Source organism: Condylura cristata, unplaced genomic scaffold (genome assembly GCF_000260355.1).
Source record: "Condylura cristata isolate star-nosed mole 26May11 unplaced genomic scaffold, ConCri1.0 scaffold00019, whole genome shotgun sequence".
Taxonomy (NCBI): domain Eukaryota; kingdom Metazoa; phylum Chordata; class Mammalia; order Eulipotyphla; family Talpidae; genus Condylura; species Condylura cristata.
The window spans coordinates 26377827-26403178 of record NW_004567120.1 but is presented as its reverse complement, the minus strand read 5'-3'; the positions used below and the strand labels follow the sequence as shown (position 1 = coordinate 26403178).

Below are 25352 nucleotides of genomic sequence, written 5' to 3'. Positions count from 1 at the left end.
AAACAACTAATGCAAAAAAAAAAAAAGGATTTTGCAGTTAGTATACACAACTATTCCAATTCTTTGCCTATTGAGGTTGGTTTAGTTCCTATTTCTGCAATTATCTTCCTGGTCAAAACTTCCTCAAGCATTCTGAGTATAAAATGACCTTAATTAAAATGCTAAGATATATGTTGTTGATTCCTTTTTAATGCTAATAACAATAATAAAAGGTAAAGACAACTGACCTACTCAGAAATATCCAAAGAACGAAAGAAATGTTCCTCATGGTGTTTTACTACACTAACAGCATTTTTTTTTTTCGAATGGAATAAGAAAACTGGCAAAGATCCCTAGATAAACAGCCAAAATAATTTCAAGTGTAGTACCAAGGATGGAATATGGATTATTTACCTTGTTATAAATGTCCCTGATAACTTAATCATGGTTAAAGGGCTTTTATTTACTACCTAGTCTCTATTTTCATCTCCATGGAGACTGAGAAAATTTTTTTGGCAGTGGTAAAGCATTAGAACAGGTAGTAGAATGAAGTTGGATAATCTACTTCTCTGAAGATGGATTGTCAGCACCTTAAGAACACAACAGACAATCAATAGTTCAAGTGATAAATAGATGGAGACAAAGGGATCAAGTATGTTACCATTGAACTCCTACCTCAATAAATATGACTGAATCTAAACAAAGAAGGAAACATTTACTTGTTCCTCCTAGCCATATTTTATAATCACTTACTGATGTGAGAAGAAACAAACCAAGTTTTGCCCAGATATTAATGTCTTTCACAATATATGGGATGTTTGCTTGAGATTCAGAAATCCTAGACACTCTTAGTGAGCAGGCTAATAGCCCCCACCCTCCAAAAATATCCATCCCTGGAACCTGTGAACATATTATGTTACATGGCAAAAAGGAAGTAAAGTTATAGATGCAATCAAGGTTACTAACCAGCTGACCTTCAGAATGGAAGATTATCCTAAATTATGTGGATGGGCCTAAAAGCATCATAATGGTCCTTTAAAGTGGAAGAGAATAATAGAGTGTTGAACAGCAGCCAAAATAAGAAAAGGGGTGCTTGAGATCCTAGGGTACCTCGCCCTTTTCTGTAATGAAATACACTTTGCCGCCAGAGATCATACTACTGTGAATAAATTACCTTCAGAGTTTGTGTGAACTACTAATTTCCTTGGCGAAGTATCAATGGCAGCTGATAAGATTGATTAATCCAAGTACAATATTGATCAAGTGAAGGAAGAGTAAAATCACCCCCAAGGTTGCAATACAAAAAACACAATCACTAGTTCATCCGGCTTAAAGATTTTTTGTTGTCTGATGTACAGAAAAGAGTCCCTGTTAAAAACTCCATGTGAGCATTTGAAATAATTTGGTCTTGGTACTTTATTCTCTTGCTCTAAACTAGGTAAGATGTTTACAAATCATTGTATATTATTTACTTCTTTCCCAACTGTGCTGCTTGCAAAACAGTGCTCAAAAAAACATTATTGTTACATTTACCATGCTGTTAAAATTCTAGAGACTGCTTATTTAATTTGACAAACTGGATTGTTCAGGGGCCTGATCTGCATCCATTATATGAATTCTGTCAAAATAATCCCCTATGTCCGCTTGTATCCACATACATTATCAATATGTAATAATGCATTCTGCCTGGTCTTCATTTTAATTAAATTAAATGGCAGCCATTGGAGTCCTGGAAGTTCAGGAAATCAGCCATTAGTAGCAATTCTAAAAACAATTCTGTTTTTCTTCAAGGTTATTGGCAACAACAATTGCATAATTATTTAGTACAGTAGTTTGGAAAGAAAGAGTGGTGTTTCAGGGAGAACTAGACTTCCTAAAGGTTCACAATGCATAGGAGTCTGTCTAAATTGGGTTAGAAACAGGGGAACATTAATAGTAATAGGTGCTAAGCTATGGTTGCTTTGTGCACACAAAACATCCTCCAGAGCGATGCTTTAGTGTTCATAAATTTCCCTTCAGTAAAACCTAAGCAGGCTGGGCAGTCACAAAAATAGCATCCACTGAATATTTTAATAATAAATGGGTAGTGCTTTACAATTTGCAAAGTACTTCCACATACATTATCTCATTTTAATCCTTAATAACATTGCTGCATAGTAGGCATGGCACAATTAATATAATCTTCATGTTATGAAGGGGAAACTGAGTTTCAGAAAGAGCAAGTCACTTCCCTAAAGTCATGTTCAGTGTGGGGATTCAAATTTAGACCTCACCTTCCTGGGTTCTGTGGGCCTTTCACGGCTGCCTCTGTTCGCTAAAGTGGCCAACCCACCTTACTGAGTACCCAATTCAACGCCCCAGTAGCTTTCTGTCAAAGAAACTAGCAGAGATAATAATCTTTCATCATTTCTCTCCACTCATGAATTCATAATCGTTAACCGAGAGCAGGGCTGTTTTATCCACTCAACTTTATAGGCATAGCACCAAGGATATGAGTTTTTCAAGGACCCACAAAAAAATGTGTGCAACCTGCAAAATAAGTTGATGGGACCAAAATATTAAAAGAAAACAAGAAAAATCAACGTTTGTATTTGCTTAAATAGATGTCTGAAAAATGGATCATTATGTCAGCCTGTCTATTGCGTTTAGTTTTCACACTTACACATGAAATAAGTTTAATGTTGGATCAGGGTTGTGGCTTGTATCCATTTTCACATGTCTGATCAAATGTGAGATAAGGCCTCTAAATATAAGAATGCCTAGAGCCTAACAGGGTTTAGAAATTACCCTGGTTGACTCTGGTAAACAAGTGGTCTGTGCCTATCTCAAATGGTCATGCCCATTAGTAGACTGTGAAATCCATTTGGTGAGTGGAATGGGCTGGAATGGCACAAAAGTGAACAAAACACAATAGAATAGAAAAATTTTAAATGCAAAGTTATTAAGAGGCTGTTTTGAAAAACTATGCTTCAATTATATATATGTGAATGTCCTCATGTGTGTGTTCGGTCACAATTAAATAATTTTCAGGCATAAAACTTTGAAAGCCATTGGTAAGATCAGATAGTCAAGAGAAAGTATATGATTTGCCAACCTGTATTTGTTCCTTTCCAAGTCAGCATTTATCACTGTTTTTTCCTCCTGCCTGATCCTCTCCACAAAACCATCTCAAGGCATTATGGACATAGCTCTTCAGCTTCAGGCGACCATATAAGTTATCCTTCAAACCAAGATACTTCTGAAAGTAAAATGGAATGCTACTAATTACTGTATCAAGATAACATAACGAAGCACTCTTAGTAGCCAACCAGAATATGTGATACTTCAAATTGGCAAACTCTGTCTTTTCAGTTCAGAGTAAAGAAAATATTATTTATTTAGCACTTCTGAATTATGAGTCTTACCCTTATCAGTTTGAGGTAGCACAGTCGAGAAAAGCAATTTCCCATGAGTCACTGGCTTTGAGCTCTGCTTATGCCATTTCCTAGTCAGATGACCTCGGACTAGGCTCTACCCCCTCTGAGTCTGTTTTCTCATCTGTCAAATGGTAGTGAATAGATCTTCCTTATGAATTTTTGTGAGTACTCAAATTAGGTAATATGCACCAAAAAGTGGTTACCTGTTATGCGTTATACAAATGTAGTGATTCTATTTTTGTGGTGTTTATTAAGGAATCAGATCATGAATGAAAGATCCAGAAGATAGGTAACCCTTTGTGGTATGTCTTTTCACACATGACAGAATATCCTGTCCTTTGTAATAACCACTGTTTCTACGTGCTTAGCAGATCACCTGCTTGGCACCTAGGTGACTTCATGAAGGTCTGCAGAGTCTTTAAATAATAGCACCTTTCTTTGAAACAGTCACATCAAAGGATAACCAGTTCATTGCCATGGTGAATCTATTCGCTAAATCCCCCCAAAGAAAAAGGCTTAAATACATCTAAAGGACATTAACCTTTTGTTTTATTTTTGTACTGGTAGGGATGGGGGGGGGTTGGGGGATTGTTGTTCTTCATTCATTTATGATGCCCTAGAAAGTTGTCTCAAGTATCCCTAACCTACTTTACATGTTCCTAAAATATCAAGCCTCAAAGCCTTACATGCATGCTGCTCTCTCTTTCTAGAATGTTTTTCCCTACACTTCATGACATAAACCCATTCTGTGTAAAGAGACTTTTCCTAGCCTCCTGATTCCTGATTAAATGATCTGGTCATACTGTCCTGCATTTCCCTACCAGAATATCTATCACAACTTATGTGTGTGTGTTTGTTTTTGTTTCATATTTGTTCTTCTCACTAGAATGTGAGTTACATTGCAGGGTTGGGGGAGGTAGGGGTAGAGGGGGAAGGAACTGCTATCTTGTTCATGCTCACATCTCCAGTGCCTGATGACCAGAGGTCCTCATTAGATGGTGTATATGTGTTGAATGACTTAACATGCAGATGAATCAAAGTGATGCTTTTAGCCTTGCCTGTGTCGTAGTGGGATGACTGTCTGCCTCAGGAGAGGAGGGAAGTGCCAGGCACAGAGGCACTCTCTAATGTGGAAGTGAGCCAGTGCATCTTGGTTCAGACGAAGCAGCAATAGAGCATTCTTACAAGGGCAGGTTTCAGCGTACAGGCTTTCTGAGCAAGCATGTCTACCTATCTTACTCCTGGACACTTTCTCCTTTTGCTACCTGTCCTTTCCCTTCATCCAACTACCCCATTTCAACGTGATCATGTTTGCCAGTATGTGTATAAAGTGGCAAAGTACAGAGCCTAAGTATTCCTCAATCAAATGTATGATTCATTTAAAATATATTACATCATATCCAGGTGGGGTTCATTTCAGGACCACAAAGGAAGTTCAACAGTCAGAAATCTATTGCTATAATTCATTGCCTTAATAGATTAAATGAGAAAACTATGTAAATTTCTCTACTGGTGCTAAAAAGACACTTGATAAACATTCGCTACCTGATTCTGACACTCTGAGCCAGGAATAATGGATAAACAGTAATCTCAGGCCACTGGGCAGCGTGTCAAATAGAGGCACCTCTGAGGTCATTCTCTCCAACGATAAATCTCTAGAGAACAGGAAAAGGGGGGAGAAGTTCTGGGATCAGGTACCTGTTCTCAGCAGATAACATGTTATCTACCTAGTCCTGCTCTGTGTTGCCATGGCGTTCACTTGATTCTTTAGGTATCTTGTCTCTTGTGATTGTTTTGCACTATCTACTTTAAAAAAAAAAAAGAAAATAGCTATTGTTCTATTTAATGAATCCCTTTGGATAAGCAGATCTTGATCTTGTTGTTAGTTAACTTTTTAAATGCACTGAAATTATTTTTAGTTGTTCCTAGAGTTCACAAAGGCAATGTAAATCTCTCACACTGACTATCAGACTACTTTTAATTATATATTGCTTTCATAAACACAACCATTAGGAATTCTGAAGCCCTCACCTGAAGCTGTTGAAAAATCATCTGCTTTATCTTATCATATTTCACATGTCAACTTCATCGCATGGCGCCTTTACCTTAGCTACTGTCTGTCACTCTCTTAGCCCAGCCTTTAGAGATGAATATCACAGTCACTATGGCGGCCCTCAGTCTTCTTGCAGTCTCCTCCTCTTGCTGCTGCTATGATAAGGAGAGTGACCATTCAGTTATTTTTCTAACATCAACTGGCATCAAGCTTTCTAAGTCAGTATAATAAAGTCTTCTTTACAAGCCAGTGTACTATTTGCAAGAGGATTAACCATGAAGTAGAGATGCCATCCTGTGCCACAAGGACAGAGCCCTCTGCTAAAGTAGCAAACCCATCAATGACTGTGGAGGTGAGGGAGAGAATATAAAAAGACAGGAATCCTCAGACAAATAAGGGTGTCACTAGTGAGATACAGTCTAGGAACCCCATCCCCACTGATCTCCGCTCACTGCCAGATTCATTTATCTTCTCATGCTCTTTGAATTACTGGCAACTAGCAATGTCTTCCTTCCTATTACACAATTTTTCCTAGTCCCCACTCCCGGGTCCTACTCCCTGCCCAGGGCCAGCTGTGCTGGTGACCAGACATGTAGTCAGCGGGTCACCTGGGAGATGGCAGTGGTCCACTCTGCCTAGCTGGCTGTGACTCAGCTGTCACAGTTGCAGGTAGCATGTGCTGTCAGGACTCAGCATTTGGCAGGCCTTGAGTAGCCATTTTCTCCCATATTTAATTCTATGAAAAAGAGTAGGCACTTAGTTCATTACAGTCTGCCTCCATAAAAGGAAATCCAGCATTGGTTGCTACAGTATTTGCAGTCCCCTGTGTGTTTGGAGAGCAGCTTAATTCCATAGGGTGAAATGTCTGCCTTCTCATAAGCCAATTGCAAGTTCCAGGATTATGTTAAAGTGGGCTGCTGTCAGAAAGAAACCTTGCCTTGTTACTCTGAGCAAGGAGCCACATACAAAAATACCCGACACACAGTCATTCTCATTACAGTCCGTTGGAATTTTGGGCAAGTCTGAAGTATAAATGATAACTTTATTAGCTCATAGAGCTTTCTCAGGAGAAAGTAAATCTAATAAAAAATTAGAAGTAACTTATTAAGTAGCTGCCTTGTTGCTATTTGCTATGACTGCGGAGAAAAGTCATATAATTTGGGGGTTTGCAGCCAATGCACTTTTTTGTTGTGGACGAGAGAGCAATTGAGAGAGCAGATAGGAGGAGGTGAGAAGAGTGTGTCTCATTACCATTGCATTGAGAACTTTTTAATTGATACTTTACATAAGCATTTCCTGCTGCAGAGTTGGGAGGATCTTTAACTGTTATTGAGAGGCAAAAATTTGGCTCCACACCACCCAGGGAGGTCACCAGGGCATACTACTTAGTTGCAAAACTGCAAGTCACCTTCCGGAAAAGGGATTCTAAAAAAGCTCACCAGGCTTACAGTGTGCAGAAGGCAGAGCCTGGCAACGATGGGGAAGGATCTGATGGCCTTAAGAGGGCTTGAATCATGGTGGTTGTGCTTATTTATTAATCAAGACTTTCAAATGTTGGCAAGAGAAGCAGAAACTGTACTTTTCTCCACACCAACATGGTGCAAAATGTGGCTTTTGGGCTTGATCCCCCATTTGAATTGATCAAATGCAGCCATCAAAAACATGCACTTCAGAATCATTTGAGTGTTCATGCTAAAGGGAGATTGTAAGTATCACCTGGCGCTGAGGTCTTTGATCTGAGATCTTCACTTGGACTTCAGGAGGTCAGTGAATCCCTTAGGTTTATATATAAAATGTGCTGGACTTACGCAGTTTCTAGGAAGAAGCTCTACAATTTTTATCAGATTCATAAAAAGCTTCGCTGACCCCAAAATTTCTGAGAACCACCAGTGTTGGTGCATTCTTCCTCCTTGCCCACTCTGCCCCCTTAGCCCCCCTCCTAAAATGCACACTTTGTTACAACAAAGAGCCAGACACCCAGAAATGGAAAATTTTGCTCAAGACCAAGAAGCTAGTTAATGGTGGATCAAGTCAGGCGCTGGGTCTCAAAACAGCACTTTCCTCATCTCAGGGTTGATTTAGCAAGCATTGGGACCATGGTCAAGTATTAAGAGACTGTAGACTGCAGTGATTTGTGCTGGAAATGTAATCTGAACTAGATTACCTTGGAGATCCTTTTCATTCTGATATTCTGTGATTCCACCTCCTTAATAGAGAACAGCATTACAGATGATCCCAAACTAATTTCCATTACAAAATCATTTCCATTTCATGATTAATCCTTGTTCCCCATTGTTCTCCCTTCTAATAATACTTGGTTAGGGCTAATGCTAAAATGAATTTGCATTCTAGGAGTTCCCACCAGCTGATGGCAGGGTACAAGGACATCCCCATCAGGACCAGCTACATAATTTTCAGGGCCCAATGATAGGTGAAAATACAGAGCCTCTTGTTAGGAAATCATTAATAATTTCAAGATGGTGACTGCAGAGCATGAAACCAAATGAGGGGCCCTTCTAAGCATGGGTCCCCTTCTGACTGCATAGGTCACACACTCAAGATCAGGGCTCTGATCCCTAACATAAGCTTTGCTGAAATGGGGGACAAAAGGAAACCAGCTTGTGATTTAAAATTGATCACAAATGATGCACAAAGTTAGAGTTGTGTTTTCATAATCATAAGGACTTTTTGATTTATCTGTGTGTGTATTCACACACACACAATTAGTTTGATTTTAATAGCTGGTTTTTCTCCTCTCCCAAAGCCAAAAACCAAAATTATCTTGCATTAATACTTCCTATTTGGATGAGTCCTACTGTTTTGTTTAAGCACATTTTCATTAGTAGTTGTCATAACCAGATGACAAAAGAAGGAATGAGTTGTCCAGGGGCATCTAAAGAAATCAGGTGGAGATAGGTCCTCAAAAGCGATGGCAGACAACCAGCTAGGGATATTTTAAGCTGCCATAAAGGGGAAAGCAGCTTTGGGGTATGCATTGTAATAAGCCAGCACTCTCAGGCTTAGAACGTTATGAGACCATAAAGCCTGATAAATTCAAGAATCCGAACCCCAGAGTTCCAACAGGTAAGCAGGTTTACCAATGGAAATGACTAGAACTTGAGCTATCCTTATTTCAGTAGAGCAGAGACCCGAGCTACCACATTCCACACTTCATTTTAGTGGCTTACCAGGGTTCCAAGTTTAATGTGCAACATCTGTGCTTCCTATGAGTCAAAGCCAAGTGCTGGGTGAGGTCCCATTGGATAGCTATCTGCACATATCAAACTCCAGTGTGCACAAAGTCAAACTGACACTTGCAGTACACGAAGCAAATTCAGACTTCTTGGCAAACTAAAGACCAGTTAATGCAGGAGAAAATACAAATTGGGCAAATCAATTTTTATTAGTCTCATGTGTAGTCAGTTGTATAAGTGACCCAATACCCCAAAACCAGCTTCCTACAAGCATTTTGTACTCCAGAGAGATAAGAAACCATCCATCCTGGCACTTCTCTTACAAAGGCAAAGAAAAGAATTATATCACCACAGCTTAATCCTTCAGTTTATTTCTTCAGTGTTAAGGCACAGCCTCCAATCTCAAAGTCTGTACTAAAGCTTAGTGAGCATAATCACTATGGTTCGTATCTAATGACAGCATTCACTCACTCATTCATACAGTTCTTCAATATGTATGAACTGATTACTTTCAGCTCCCCAGTGTTGTGCTGTACTGTGCTAGGTTAAAGGGATTTGCCGTCAAACTTCAACCCAAATCAGAACTCGGTACCAAATGTACTATCCACAGATATAAACTAGTATAAAAATGAGACCAATAGTTTTAAAATGTCTAATGTGTTGTCAACTCTTTGTTTGCAGTATCTGTGGGATATGAATATGAAACATGCCCTGACTTTATTCTCTGGGAAAAAAGGACAGTCGTTTTACAGGGTTTTGAGATGGATGCTTCTAACCTAGGAGGCTGGTCCTTGAATAAGCATCATATTTTGAATCCTCAAAGTGGTAAGCAGCTTTTTAAATATATATTAATTTTTTCTTAAGGCTATGTGTGTGTGTGTGTGTGTGTATACATTATATACATATATACATGTATGTATATATTATAGGTCCATTATATACATATACATGTATTTATTTATATGTAAATATATATATTTATTTATTTATTACAGGTCCATTGTGAAAAATGGAGAAGAGCACATTAATATGTTTCTTTCCAAATACAATAATCTGATTTCAAATGGCTGTTAATATAGCAGGACTTCTTCATCACAAAGTTACATGACAATGAGCTTACGAATCATCTGTTATTATTGCTCTATCCCAGGTGATAAACCAGCCTACCTGACATTGTGTCCAACCTTTTGAAATAGAATGATAATCATTCTATTTCATATAAATCTCAGACATTGATGACAAGTCATTACCTTATGGAAAATGCTGCCAATTAACTATTGTTGTGCAGTGTAGAGATTAAAATCTGTAGCAAATGTGCATCTTAGAATTGAAGAGGTCCTACCTGGTGGTCTAAGGGTTAAATCTCAGCCCTATCACTGTTAGGACCTGAGTTCAATCCCCGGCCAGGGAGCTGACCCACATGGTGATAGCACAGCAGTCCTCTCCTGTTTTGCCTGCTGCTCCCCTCAGCAATGTATTTCAGTAGATCTACTTGTTCTTCTCCCCACTCTGTCTCTGGTGAATCCTCTCACCTCCTGCTCCTCTGGCCTACACCCCAGTTCTTTTATACCCCCCAAAATTTTTTGATCTGGTTAAAAAAAATAATAGCACATCCATCTGATACAGGGATTTCAAAGGGTTTTTGTAAACTTTGTCCCATTTTGAACACATCCGTGACATGTAGCTTTAACCTTATTTAAAACAACAAGAATCTGCTAGGGCATGGGAACAAGTTCCCAGTGAGAGAGGGTTGGATTAAGAGGGTTGAAGTAGACTAGAATTGTGTTTATACACACATTATCTTATATCAAATGATGTCAATAAAACTATCATATTTTAGAGACTGGCAGTTGCACATTGTTTTTGTTGAGGAGCAATTTTTTTCATCTTTCTAGAATCCAGTCTATTTTTCATATTCTTGTCACTACATCTAAGTATGTTACCTGTCTGAAATGACAGCTAACAATATACTTTTTCCTCGTTATAGCCCCAGCAGTAACAGGTGGCAAATGGAATTATAATACCACATAAAATATTAAGAGAAAATGTGGCTATATGCACACAATGGGGGTATTATTCAGTGATAAGGAAAGAAGAAATGCTGCCATTTACAGCAAAACAGAATGACTAAGATAAATACTGGACATTACATAGTGGACAATTTGACGAAACAAAATACTTATAAAAACTGTTGCACACCAATAAAGTGAAGTATTGAAGAGGGGGTAGAGAGGAAGAGTCAGACTTATGTGGGATGGTGTAGGGGTAGATAAATGGCCATTGCATCCACTGTTTACAAAAAAAGAAGAAAGTGAATAACCTATACTACAGTCTCAGGCCCACTGGTCACTCTGTGAAAATTATTACATCTCTAGGAGCTTCAACTTGCACACCTGAAACTAAGGAACACTCACACTTGCATTGAGAGTTGTCATGATAATTAAAGGTAGTGGGCAATAGAATGGCCGAGTTGGGTATGGGTGGCTGACAGGAACTTCCCTTACTCTTCCAGTAGACTATGCAGTGCTCCAGGTGTCTGCATAGCCAGAGGAGTGGGGCCCTGGAGTCAAATCTAAACCAGCTTCTATAGCCTAGGAGACTCCTAATGTGATGGTGGGACACAATGGTGTAAGTCACGTGACTTTCCCCAACAGTGCACCCTTAGTGAGGGGCTAAAGTCAAGTATTCTTTCTCCACATTTGCTTGTCCTTACGAATGTCAATGGATCCAAAAGGAAGATAGACATAGAAGAAATAATAACACATAAAACAAAGTAGTAGACATAGGAAAAGAAGAGGAGAAGAAGTGAAAGAGGCTGGAGAGTGAGCTCCTAGACTTCAGGTAGTTTTCAGTGTCCTAAGCCCTAGACTTAGGAAAAGAGGAAGAAGCCATGAGAATCATGAGTTTCATCATCGAACTTTGCCCTCTTTGGACCACTTTTCCTGCTGATTTTCTTTTAGTTTGTCATTTGAACATTAAATAAATCACAAGGGAGCACAGTGGGCCTTGAGCCCATGCTTCTCTCAGACAAGCTGATTTTGCTACCTATTAATTTTGTATCCTCCTGGGAACCTGTCATTTTTGTTTCCATCCAACTCTCATTTGAACATCTACTGGTATGTTTCACTGTGAAATCCTATTCCTTTCCATCTAAAGAGGCAGCCTCCAAGCAGCTTTTGACGGAACACGTATTTTGCGTTAGTTTTCCAGGATTGGGCTTGTGAACGTATATGGAAGCATACTCTGCTGTACCCACCCCCAATCCATTCTTGCCTGTGGAACAGCTGACTAGGGTTGAGCTAGCTTGTAAGGCCAGCAACTGGCGAAGGGCATTGGGTCCACTTTAGAATCACCGTATGACCTTACTTCATTTGTACTTGAGTTAAATCAGCCTAGTTAACCCACCACACAAGCTGGGAAAATGTGACTGGCAAAGCTAACCAGGTCTGCAGAGCTAACCAGGTAGACTGCAACCACCTACCACAGTCCCAGTATAGGACCTCAGAGGTGAATGAATCCAATGCTTTGTACCCCCATATATTTGCTCCCCCTTTCAAGGAAGGTTCTGAATTCCTTTTCAGTTGTTTATTTTTAAGAGCAAAGATTCGGGCACAGACATAAAATGTCAACTTTTTTTCTATTGTCAAAAAGAGAATCACACTTTTAAAAGTACAAAAAACGAAAGGGCAGATGTCACTTATTAAATTATTAGGTGTTTTGTTTTGATTTGAAAGAGTTTGACATTTTAAGCAGCATTTCTTTTCAACTCACTTTTATTGGCTTGTATGGATTGTCTCTTTCAAATGCCTGTCATTGACATTAAATACAAAGCAGGAAATGGCCTCCATGGAGCCGCTCCCAGCTGTGTGCCCGTCCGGCATCCTCTTACCATTTGCTTCACACAGGCTTAAAAAAATTCAAAACAGAGGGGAATCATTCAGAAAATTGGCTCTGTGAGCCCCCAAATTTCCACAAATGTCTTCTTTCCACTCCTGAGTCATTGGTAATGAGTTTTAAGTAATAGGTACAAAGTTATTTCTGAGAATTTTAATAGCTTTTTTAAAAGTATAATTTATATACCATAAAGTTTACACTTTCCATGTGCGTCAACAAATTTTAGAAAATTGTAAAGTTGAGCAACCATCCCCACCACACAGTTTTGGAATATCTTCACCAGAAGATCTGGAATATCTTCACCCCAGCCTGACTAAATCTACTGAGGGTTCCATTCTGAAATAAGAATCCTTCCTTTGGATCATTTCTTTAACAAGGAACTTTCATTCATTTTATCTTCTCATTGGTCGGCACATTGTGATTCTAGTCAAGAACTGGTCACACTTGCAGGAAGCAGATCTCAAGCCTACTCTGCCTCTCCCTGTTCAGCAGGGCGGACGCCCCCTCGGGACAGTTTCCAAATCTCAGTCCAGCCTGCAAAGGCAGTTTTAGAAACTGGAAGGATAAGTGTGAAGGAGCAGCTTTGAGAAGACCAATTTAGAAAGCAATGCTCTTTCCCTCAGGTCAGACAGTCTGCTAACTGATTAAGGCAAGAGAGAGGATGTCTTTCCAAATTCCCCCACTCCACTTCTTTCTAGAAAAAGTCTGTCTTTAGGCACCCCGCTTTTTGATCTGAGACAGATAGCAGATTGGAAACAGGAATCTATCTTCCGCCAATTTCCTCTCCCTAGTTAAAAAGACACCTGTAGTTAGATAGGGTGCCTGCTGCCACTCAGGGCTTCAGTTTGTCTTTCGCTCCAAGTCATTATGCAGCGGGGAGTTTCTAGCAGGCAATGTCTTCAGACCTTGTGTCCTTTCAGCCACAGCAATTATATTTACCTGACAACTGGCCATTGGTTGTGGAGAATGGTTTCCAAATATTACGCTGTGCGTGTGTGTGTGTGTGTTTGTGTGCCTATCTAGATCTATCTATACCTAGTTGGTTCTTACTTTCACAGAGATAAAGAAAAACACCAGAAACTTGTGTTTTTTTCAATATTATTCCTTCAGACTCATCTTCTTACTGATTATATTGAATGCCTGTTCATTCCTTTTAAGATGAATCAGTTCTTCAAAATTATGAGTAAACTGTACATGATTCATCTATTGCAGGGGCATTATAGCTGTTTGTATAGTAAATACTCTTTTGATATTTATTTTTATTTATTTATGCATACAAGAACGGGGGTATAGGCCAGAGGTGTGGAGGGGGTGGGGGAAGGAGAGAGTATTCACCAGCAATAGAGTGAGGAGCAGAACAGGGGGATTGATTGAAATATACTACTGAGGGGAGCAGCAGGCGAGACAGGAGAGGTCTGCTGTGCCATGTAGGTCAGCTCCCTGGCTGGGGATCAAACTCATGTTGCAGTGGCTGAGGATAGCTTTGATACTACTGAGACCTAATCCCTTGTGCCACCAGGGAGGCCCCTGTGTAGTAAATCTTTATAAAACATGGCCCCCTCGTGTTTTCTGCTAGCTTAGATTTAAAAATTATTAGAACAATCCACAATGCTAGTTGGGTATTGTCTTCTCACTGAAATGGTTAAAGAATTTCCCCTAATCTAACTGCCAGGGTAGGCCAGTAGTTTGTTGACCAAATGTTTTTACTGGGAGGGGAAGTGAATTTCCATTGATCACACTGGCACGTCTCCCAGTTTGTGATTATATCCTCTCAGTCAAGTCCTAGGAGAAATATGTGTTGTGCCCCTTGTTGTCTTAAAGTCTGAAAAATAGTTTCTTCTTTGAAAATCAGCATAAAGCACCACCCACTGGCTTCCAAGGGGAATTTTTATTTCAAACTTATTTATAAGCTTCCAAAGAAGTTCTGAGCAAAGTAGCAGGAGGTGTTATGCGTAGTGTATTTAAAAATACCCTCAACTTATGACACAACAGACTTGACTGGTGGGCATAGAAAAGGAAAACTTAGGGAGAAAAGGTACAGTAGGCCTCACTCTATGCAGTTCCTTTGTTTACTATAAACAAGACCCCCAATCCTTAGCAGGAAGTTGGCCTTCATATAAATAATGTGTGTTGTCCTAGGATCATTTGATTTTGTTTTCAAAATGAGCATGTGTGGTAGAATAAACTGGAAAGGAGGCAGCAATAATTGATCAAGATTTCTAGGAACATAAACAAAATATTTTCAAAGCAACCTTTTTGCAGAAGAATTGGTGTTAAATCATTGTTGCTAGATGGTATGCCCTGGTTCTGTGTAATGGAAGGTTAAACAGATTCTTGAAACAACAAAAACACCCTTCAAAATGATCTATTTTTCCAGGGCAATACAAAAGGGGTTTGCCCATTTTTGTTTTGATTGCTTCAGCTTTAAACAGGAATGGTAATTTCAGTACACGGGCACTTTAGTACCTTGCATGAAAGCAAGACATCAATTGTGGAGATGTAATCAGAAAGTACATTGCCTTATGTTTTATTTCCTTTAATCATTCTTCTTCTTTGATGGAGTGCTGGGCTTTCTAATAGAAAAGGGGAGTTTTAGAATTGCAGGCTTAGAAGAATGGTTTAGAATAGCCATCTTTAGTTTTTAAATTGCCAGGAGTCTGGTAATAACATGTCATTTTGAAGGTAATTGTTAACTATACCATTATATTGATATAAAAAATGGAGATCTACCTGTGAAAATAGATGTTAATATCAAATCTGGTTTATGCCAGGCAATAATTGGAAATATTTTTGAATGATATATCCTATAGAGCATTGCTGAAATACTGACATGCTAAACAGTTGGTTTCTTGTTTTATTAGAGGACCTATCATAGTGTCAATGCTAGAATATTTAGTGATCATCGGGAGATTTCTTTTCAATGATGCTATGCAACTGCCGTTCTAGTTCTCATTACTTTCCCCCAATTCGTTTAAAGTGCAGTATTGATCATACTGCGATTCAGTGTTTTGAGGAAGGTGAAATTCAGCCCTTTTAATTGTAATTTCACTATTCTAAATCTTGAGAAATATTTTTGCTGCCTAATAAAATTAGAATAAAACTAATATGAAAGTAGTGTCCTCAAGACAGCTCAAAGTTCTGCCATAAGAGACCAATTTGTTGGGATTTCTGTTTCCTGGAAGGCGCTTCCAAATGTCTGTTTGGTACCATGGTGTTGTCTCGTCTAACCCTCATATTTATTTTTGCCAGTGAGGTTCCTATTTCAGAGTGATCAACAGCTTCTATTGTAGGACTAACAGTTGGGTGAAATGGAAGAAGGCATTGCAGGAAATGTTGAGGGAGAATACCAGGCAGTGTGAGGAGACAGATACTGAGTGTCACTGGAGAAAAGCAGGACGGTGCATTCATTCGCTTGCTGTCAGTTTCTTTAGTCTGACACATTGGGATGCCTGCTCACAACACAGATGTTTTACCTGCCCTGGCTCATTCTGGACAGACGTGAGCTATTTAGCACAGCAGTACTTGTTCCTTGGATTTTCTGCCCAGGCTCAGCAGGTTTTCAAAATCATTAGGACTTGGACAAAGAAATTACAAGCGACTCGAAACCTATTTTCAACATTTACTGAGTACTTATAATGACTTAGCCACAGGGATAAGCACAAGATGCAGAAAGGCGGAAAACAGAGTGTCTGCCTTCAAGGAGCTCGTGTTCTAAGGGCAAGGTAGAAAAGTAATGGAAACTCTTATGATGCAGTGTATTAAGTGTTATAATAGAGCTATGGGAAACAAGCTGTGGGCACACAGGGAGCGACTCATTCTAGCCCTGGACAGAGCACTGGGGAAGAATTGAGCCACGCTCTGAAGGGTAGATGAGAGTTCCCCTAGCAGACAAGATGAGGGCATTCAGGGCAGAGGGAATGGCGGAAGTAAAGAGAAGTGGAACTGCGGCAGGGTTGGTAGGGGCTGCAGAGCAACCATGGGTTCAGTTTTCAATGTGTTGAGTTTACCTTTGAGGCATCCAAGTAAAGATCTAGTGGCAAGCTGCACGCCAGGTGAGAACGCTGGGCAGGAGAAAGTTTCAGCACATAAAGATGAGATTTAAAGCTAAGAGAATAAATGAGATTGCCCAGAGAAATGACTGCAGCTTTCTCTAGCATTTTCATAAGTCAGTATCTCTATTTCGTGCACTGATGATAGTAAGATATGGTCCAAAAGAGTGGAAAATTCAAGTCCCTTTCTTCTTATATCTTGGAAGTGCATTCTAACAGTGTGATTTCCTCTCTTTTCACAGAAGTAGATTGCCTTCCTGATTGTGTTTTACTAAGGTTAATATTAAAATTGACTGATATTCTCTTTTCAAGGACCAGTGCATAGAGAGGATAATTTGAAGTCAAACAGGTGTGTGCCAGACATCAGGTGAAAATCAGTCAGGGATGAAAAAAATAGCTTCAGATCATTCACAGAGCCCAAAGTGAACAGGAAATTCATACAAGTTAATCACCAAATTCCTTGTTGAGGCATTTAAAACCATCCTTTCGTGGACGGAGTATATTAATTACTCCATTTAACAGGTGGACAAACTGAGGCAGAGTGTTATGCTTCTAGTCGTTGTGGCTCTGCAGTTAAACAAAACCAACATTGGTGTAATTCACTCTCAAGTTCTTTTATGAAAAATCAAAGCTTCCACCTCATTTGAGCAATGAGAGAGGAATTTAAATGTCACTGACAATGTTATATATATTTTTATTCTCCCTTTTCCCCTTGCATCTAGGCATCATACATAAAGGGAATGGAGAAAATATGTTCATTTCCCAGCAACCTCCAGTCATATCAACGATAATGGGTAATGGACACCAGCGGAGCGTAGCCTGCACTAACTGCAATGGCCCAGCCCACAACAACAAACTGTTTGCTCCTGTTGCCTTAGCTTCTGGCCCTGATGGTAGTGTTTATGTTGGCGACTTCAATTTTGTTAGGCGAATATTTCCCTCGGGAAACTCCGTTAGTATTTTGGAATTAAGGTAAGTCTCCTCTAATCTGTTTGTTTAGCGGATAAGGAAAAAGCAAGAATAACGAGAAGAGACAAGGCCTTGCCAGAAGGAACAGAAAATGTAGTTGCCCCTATCGTAGCTCTGAGCTAAGATCAGGAATAGGGACCACGGACATAGATCAACGTGCCCACTTGAAGGGAATCTTTTCAGCACTGGTTTGGGACACAGGAAGTGTTGATATCCCTGTACGTGTGTGTTGCCGTCACTGACATGGATCTCAATATTTCCAAGTGCTCAGGTAAGTTACTCAGCCCTTGCTGGCTACAATAAAAACTGGTCAAAACGATTGATGCCGTTCCACAAAGAGTGGTACTGCTAGATCCAAAAACTTAAGCTTTCTAACTTCTCCAGGTCCAACCTCTTGAAGTGGTCATTTCATAGAAAAAGAAAATGGAAGTTTGTATGCACGTGGCATGATAAGGAAGAACTAGGTATTTACCCTTAAAAGTTCCATCCCATTGGGACAAAATGATTAAATCATTCATCTTGAAGCTTTCTCACTCTGTTCTAGGAATTTTCTTGAGAGTATAAAGTATTTTGACACTTTCTGAAAGGAATTCATACGTTTTGCTATTCCTCATTCTGAAGTTACAAAAAGATTGCAACTACATAGGCCCTGGCTTAATCAGTTTTATTTCTTCCTTTCTGAAGCTTATAAGACACAAATATATACCCACTGGAGTTCTGGGAAATAAAAGCAGCTACTCCCATCCCAGTAGAGACAGAATGACCTGTTTCCTCTCCCCGTGGGTAAAATGGTAGAGCCTTCCTTTAATTGCCTACGACAGCTTTATTCCTGGCACATGTCTTTGGAACATTAAGCTGAAAGTTTCTCTACGTTCTGGAAGATTTTGATGCCATCCTATAAAGTAGTCCATAAAGCAATTGTTGCCTCAGGAATTCCCTCATGGACCTGAAATATGGTGACCAAAAATAGTGACTGGAAGAACAAACACATTAATGGAGCAAATCTGTATGTATACAGGTCCAGTCAAAACACATGAAAAATCTTAGGTCATGTTGGTGTACATTTATATTCACACAAGTATAGAGACTTGAATGCATAAGGACATTCCTTGAAATTTTTCAGATTCTCGTGCTTGCTTTGAAATCTACATATCTCTTTTCAATATCAGGTAGTCCTTCACACCTAACTGGGGGAATCTTCTAGTCCCAAGCCCCCATCCATTTTTCACATTAATTCACTCCAGTTTTAATACATTTCTTAATTATAGTTGCAAACGCTGTCATAGAGAAGAAAGCTGTTAAATCCCTTGGCTAATAAAAAAAAATAGACCATAAAATTAAGATTTTATAAAGATAAAGCACATCAGAGGGTCCAGAGAGGTACTAATTCATAGCACCCTGGCCTAATCAAGTACTCGTGTCGCTTAGGATGTCACACCTCACGGGCACTTGTCATTTCCAGCAGTATATCGATTTAGGCACCTACTTACTAAAAAGTCAAGGAATGCCAGAACGACTGCATGCTTGGGTTTGGAACATCCTGCATTGTTTTCAAAACCTTAGGGATGCCTGCATCGTGCCAAACACGATGGGAACACTGAACAATTCATTCGCCAGCAGAATATTTCCAGTTAGACCGATATTATTCTTCAGGTAGACAGTACCCTTGTCTTGATGAACCTATATATAACTTGCCCCTAAGTAACTAACACTTCAAAGCAAACACCATTGGAGTATGTATGTATAAAAACAATAACTACTAGTATTATTACTATAAAGAAAACTCAGCTAAGTAGTCTCCTTTCCTTTGGCATGGAAATACACATTTACCTAAGGTGGAGTGGTTGCCATTCATTGATGAGATTCCCCCTTGGTCAAGGATCCTTAATAGTTCACAAATTTGCATCTGATTCCAATGAATCTCATGACCTTCAACACAAAGTCATTTGAAGAATAAAATAGAATAACCTGGACCCTAGTTGCAAGGCGATGTTCTCGGTGTAGAGAAAAACTCCTCTGTGACAATGTGAGCTACTGTCCAATGCCTCTATTTGTTTATGCTCCACGCTGCTCTTTTCTCCTGGTCATAGCTCTTCAGATATGGGGGTGCATACACCACGGCGCACACAGCCAGCCTCTGTCACTTTGTCACTTAGCCGTAGTCTCTGAGTGATTCTTCTGAACTGACATCCTTCAGAGCAATTCTTATTTTAATTTGCAGGCCCCTTTGATTATCTGCGGAAGGCTGTGGGACTTCTCCCCAGAAAGAAACCACATTCACATGAAAATTGTGTGTTTGATTTTAGAAATCTTCTTTTCCCTCTCTCCCCACACCTCCTACCGCCATCACTCAGCAACCTCTGCTTGTGGATGTAGCCTTCACCTAGAATCATGGTTAAGAATTCTTACATTAGGTTCAAGAAGAGGGAAAAAATGTTCACCTTCTTCTACTCCAGCCCTCCTATGTTTGACTATTAGAGAAATAGGCCTGACTGAATAGATATGATCATTTTGACCTAATTATCGGCAGACTCTATCTGACTATACATCAAACAAGTTTATGTCAGCAAATGTTATCAGCCATGCTTACTCCAGAAATCTTATCAGATTTCCTTTTTTAAAGTATCTATCCTGATCAGTAGTCTATACTGTGTACTTTATTCCTTGCCCCGAAATTGGTAGATTTATTTATTTGCTCTATAACTTTTCCAGATTTAAACTTCCTGGGGAAAATTAAGTTGATATAATAAGACTGCTATCTTCAGAGTCCTAATACTCACGGAATTGTACTATATGTAGATAGAAATTTCATTTTGCACCAGGTTTTTTTTTAATCACTTAATTTAATTGCTGCCCCCAACCCGCCCTGTGCAGATTAGTCATTTTACTTGGTTGACTCATCTGTTGCCTTGGAAACACAGACTAATATAGTTATTGGTTGCATTAAAAACTGAATGGAAGAGCAATATTGTCAATAGGTTATTATAGAAAGAGAGAAAGAGCATTCTAGATCTTCAGTCTCTGTCAAGTTAGTCATTATATAATTTAACTACTCTGTCCTCTACCTCTTTATCTATAAAATTGACTTCAGCTTTACATTTAAGCAGCATTTTTTTTTTACATGTCTCAAGCAGTTTAACTTGTTTTAAGAGCTGCAGATGTATAGATCTCATCCCAAAGTTTGGTAATACATAAATCTTAACTGGATTTCCTTCTTTCCCTTCCTCTTCTTTCATATTGGCCCACAATGAACAATTCTAGGTGCCCTTGAACATTGCAAAGATTGGAAGACCACAGATTTCTCCTACCTCAATCCTACAGATCCAAATTGTCCCCAGTTGAGTGTTTTTCATCTTCCCTCAAAAATCATTTCTTCTTCACTGGTTGCCAATTATTTATTTCCTCTAGCTTGTCCTCCATTGGTTGAAAGGCGAGGATACAGAAAAATCAGTTATGACATTGTTATTAGCAATATGCCAGCACAGTAATATTATTTCTTGCTATTTAAATAGATAGTACCCTTTTGCCTGTTTATTGCAGATTTCACCTGCATAACCACATCTTAGTATTTCTCTCCAGTGAAAGATTAAGGCAAGATAATAAAGAAAGTAAGCTTACAAGAGCATGCATTAAATGTAAAAGAGTCTCATAAATACATTCTTTAAAGAACTTTCTAAAGGTAGAGTCATTTTTATGAGAGATTGCTCAGGTCTTTCCATCTACAGGAATTTGCTTCTCGTTTAAAATTGTAGGCGCATGTGCACATTTCAGTAGCACAAAAGTGCATCCTAGGCTTGTGAGCTTAGCAAGAGAAGAGTCCATGCAGTTATCAGGCGCAGCACAGTGCTGTTCCACTCCGTCCCTGATGACGTGTCACCTCTACTTCGTTTAATCCCCTTCAATATGGGAAACTTAAATCGCCTCTCAAGACAACCCATTGTATCTGTGGCATGCTCTGGTACAAAATTCTTCCTTACATTGAACCAAAATCGACCTTCATGAAACATTCACTGAGTATTGGTAAATGTTAGCATCTGAAGCCACTTCTCTCCTTCATCTGACAAATTTTCCCAAGTGTGAAAACAGTTATCATAGGTTCTTTAGCTTTCATTCTTCATTCCAGACATGCCCAAGTCCTTCAACTATTTCTCATCAAGTATGACTTTCTTTCTTTTTCCTTTGATTATGGCCTCAGGGTCACTTTGCAGTTTTCTAAAACTAACACAGATAATTATATAAGTAAAAATAGGAGACACTGTATTAAGTGCTTTGCAAGAATTCAAATATGTAATATCCCCTTGCTCCCCTCTCATCTTCTAATTTCACAATTCTATTAGAAAACCTATTAAGCATGAGTGGAAATGATTTATTCTTTATAAAAGTCTCATGCTGTTATTGTTCAAAATGCTGTTATTCTCCAGATATTTACTTTGTCCTTCCTTTAAAAATGAAAGAAGAAAATAAGATCCTGGTAAATGCTTCTTGGGACCTGGAGTAATTTGGACTTGACAAATGTCAATGTGACATGACAATTTCTCTTGAGATGTTCCTGTTTCTTTTACAGTGACTGGTTAATAATTTCCACAAGGTTCTCAGGACTCAAGTCTTATCGGTGACTAGGAAGTGAGTAGAACTGCAATAGCATCCACTTAGAGGCAGTTAGCTTACTGAGGGACTGTAGAACTTGTAGAGCACTCTGCTGAAGGAACAAATGGAAGCCGGACTTTGAGAGCTATTCTGAAAATACCTAAGAAATGACCAAGAACCATCCTCTTACCAGCTGCACTGGAGCTACAAATAGCCAAACACTGTATGTAGAGGAAGCAGGTGGTTTTCTCCCCAGTTTGATGTACTGACAGTGGTATTCAAAGGCTCCCTCCTCCTCACCCACAAACATCTTCACTGGCCTTCCGCAGTGCCCCAAATTCCTACTCTAAATGGAACTCTAAATGTCCCTTTGAGTTGAGACATGGCAGCCCTAAAGAGTCCCCAACACAGGAACTGCTTTTCGATTGACCCGTCAAGCTAAAATCACCCGTTAGTCCCTGGCATAGATTCACTTGTCAGATAGATTTTCAAAGGTAATACTAGCTGAAAGCGGGGTCCTAAAACACAAGACAGGTAAGTTGTGAAAAGGGCAAGGAACAGAAGGAACAGAGCCAGAGCAACCTTATATGAAGGTTGTTCCAATTGGAAACTCTTAAGCAGCCAGTGAATGGTAGAGTGGGAACTGGTTCTTCAAAGGAAGAATGCCATGGAAATATGAACAGGGAGAAAAGTATGCTCTCCGACATCAAAACTATTATAAGTATAAGGAAAGAAATGGAGAACGGCATGAGCAACTTGTAGTCTTGCAACCACCCAGAACAGGCCAACAGAATTGCATGTCAAGACACTGGACAACGGCTCCCACGGTGGCATTTCCCCTCTTTCTCTATCCCCCACCTCACAAGAATGTAAATGAAAAAGTTGAATATTTTACTAAGTAAAAGAAGCCAGACATCAAAGGAGGACATATATATGCTATGATTCCATTTATATGAACTATCTAGAAGAGACAAATTCATTAAGACAGAAAACAGATTAGTAACTTGCAGACACTTGGCTAAGTGAGGGATGGGGAGTTGCTACTAATGGGCACAAGTTTGTCTGCATAAATAATGGAATGTTCTGGAACAGGATCTTGGTGATGGTTGCACAACTTTCTGAATGTACTAGAAACTGCTGAATTGTACTTTTAAGAAAGGTGGGTTTTATGGTATGTGAATTGTATCTCAATCAATTTTTTAATTAAAAAAGAGTAGATGACCCTTTTAATCATGAAGGTCCTGGGGGGAAAAAAATCAACTTTGAGCCCCTACCTCCAAGAGCATTTCTTATTCTGAAAGGTTCACAGGTCCACTCCTCCTAACTCATGACAAACTTCAAGTCAGTCAGTTGCCAGATGGTGATGCCCACTGATAGGCCCAGGCACTTGTGAGGAGCTCACACACTGGCACCTCAGCATGTCGTCAGTTACTAGCTAGACAGCAGACTGACTTTGGTGGTGAGACAATCCTGAATCCTTAACTAAAAGTAATTCTGAGACAGAACAAGGTCACACACTGGAAATAAATTCCATCATTTTCATTTCCTCCCTCTGAGATGCTAATGAGAGAAGCTGCTCTGCATAATACAGGACATCTTTCCAAATTCACAGTGACATTATTGGCAGGATCAGAAGCAACTGCAAGAAAGTCAAACCATCCCCATCTCCACTCCTTGCCTTTACCTAAGAATTTCAAAACCCTTTGTAGCCACACAAGTGGCTCTGTACCATGAGAACCTGTTGTAGATGAAACCATGTTTTAATGAGGTCCTTCTAGTACTTTCACAACTAACTTCCTTCAGGAGGATCAGCCACATGGCAGTGGTGAGTAGAACCAGCCTCAAGCACACTCACCCTGTAACTAAGAGGCCACAGAAACAAGCTAGTGTCTGAAGACACAGAAACTCAGAGGTTTGAATGCCTGAGGCCAGGTTTCTAATCCAAGCTCCCCATCCTCACCTTTTGACCTCTTGTGTCAACCCTGAGGATACCTACCCTTTTGAGGCAGACCAGGGAAGAAAAAACATCCATGGTCCTGACCTATGGTCCAACTACTCAAATCCCAGAAAGATTCTCTGTAAAAAGAGTTGAATCAGTAGTAGCAGATAGCTTCCAATGAAATAATTTTGTAGCTTTTCTTTCGTGACATTCCAAAGAATAAGAACATTTTCTAGTTTAGATAAGATTTCTTATCTCTGTGTTTTTTAAAATGACATAAGGGCCAGGTTTTTAAAGGATTTTAAAATTAAAATGACTGTAATTCACAGATGATGATAGCCATTTAATTCTGAGCAGACTTTGCCAGCATCAGGCCTATTTACCAACTATGCCTTTTCTGTGACAGGGCTTGTGACACTTCTCAGAGTGAAGGGTAGTAGGACCATGTGCCAAGAGGCCACACATCATGGACCCCAAAAGTCTTCTGCCTCTTATGACCGGACAATTCTGTTTTTCCACCCACTTGCCCCCTTGGGATGTGAATACTTCTAAAACAGTGATTGTGCATTTTGATAAGGTGGCTCTCAAGCAGTCCAGAGCAGGCAAACCCTCTACGTGGCGGCTACTTCACACCCTCACCTGTTGGTCCTTATACCTTATTCTGCATCAGATGCTCTGGCTCAGTTTGTTAAAAATATAATTCCCAGGCCCCATTCCCACCTTAAGAGTTTGACCAGTAAAACTAAGGCTTGCCCCCAGGAAACTTCACATGTGGCCAGAAACCAAGTGGTTCTGTGATGATGGTTCAGAGAAGACCTTTTGCAAAGCCTTTCTTAGAGCTTTACACACCAGCCATGCAGATATTCAGTCTCAGGAGGAGAGGCCAGGAAGGTCTGGCCCACTTTGGCGTGCATGTGTTTGCTGTAAACATCTCTCTGACAGCCCCAAGGTGAAGAGTAGGTGTGTCTGCTCAGATTGGCCTGTTGAATGACACTGACGACTCTCTGTTTGCTTTTACTTGCCACTCGTGGATCCTTGTGCATCCTAGAAACAGAGATACCAGACATAGGTAAGCAAATCACATGGGCAGCTATCTGATGCCCCTTCCTGCCTAAGGGCCACTTCCTAATAATATGCTAATGGGGAAATTTTGCTTCATAAGTAAGGTTAAAGGAGTAATGTGGACATGAATTTGGAGTTTATGACACAGGTAAGTGTCTTCCAGAGGAAGAGAACTCCGCTAAGTGGGAATTTGCTGGAGGACCAGACTCT

At 39.7% G+C, this 25352-nt stretch overlaps 1 protein-coding gene across 1 annotated transcript in view; it reads left to right on the top strand.

Annotated features, from left to right (window-relative positions):
- Window positions 1-25352, top strand: part of TENM1 (teneurin transmembrane protein 1) — a 590326-nt gene that overhangs the window by 462135 nt on the left and 102839 nt on the right. The window contains exons 20-22 of the mRNA XM_004685779.2: window positions 9324-9467; window positions 17308-17557; window positions 25129-25149. Coding sequence (XP_004685836.1) covers window positions 9324-9467; window positions 17308-17557; window positions 25129-25149 — 415 coding nt within the window. The remainder of the gene's footprint in view (window positions 1-9323; window positions 9468-17307; window positions 17558-25128; window positions 25150-25352) is intronic.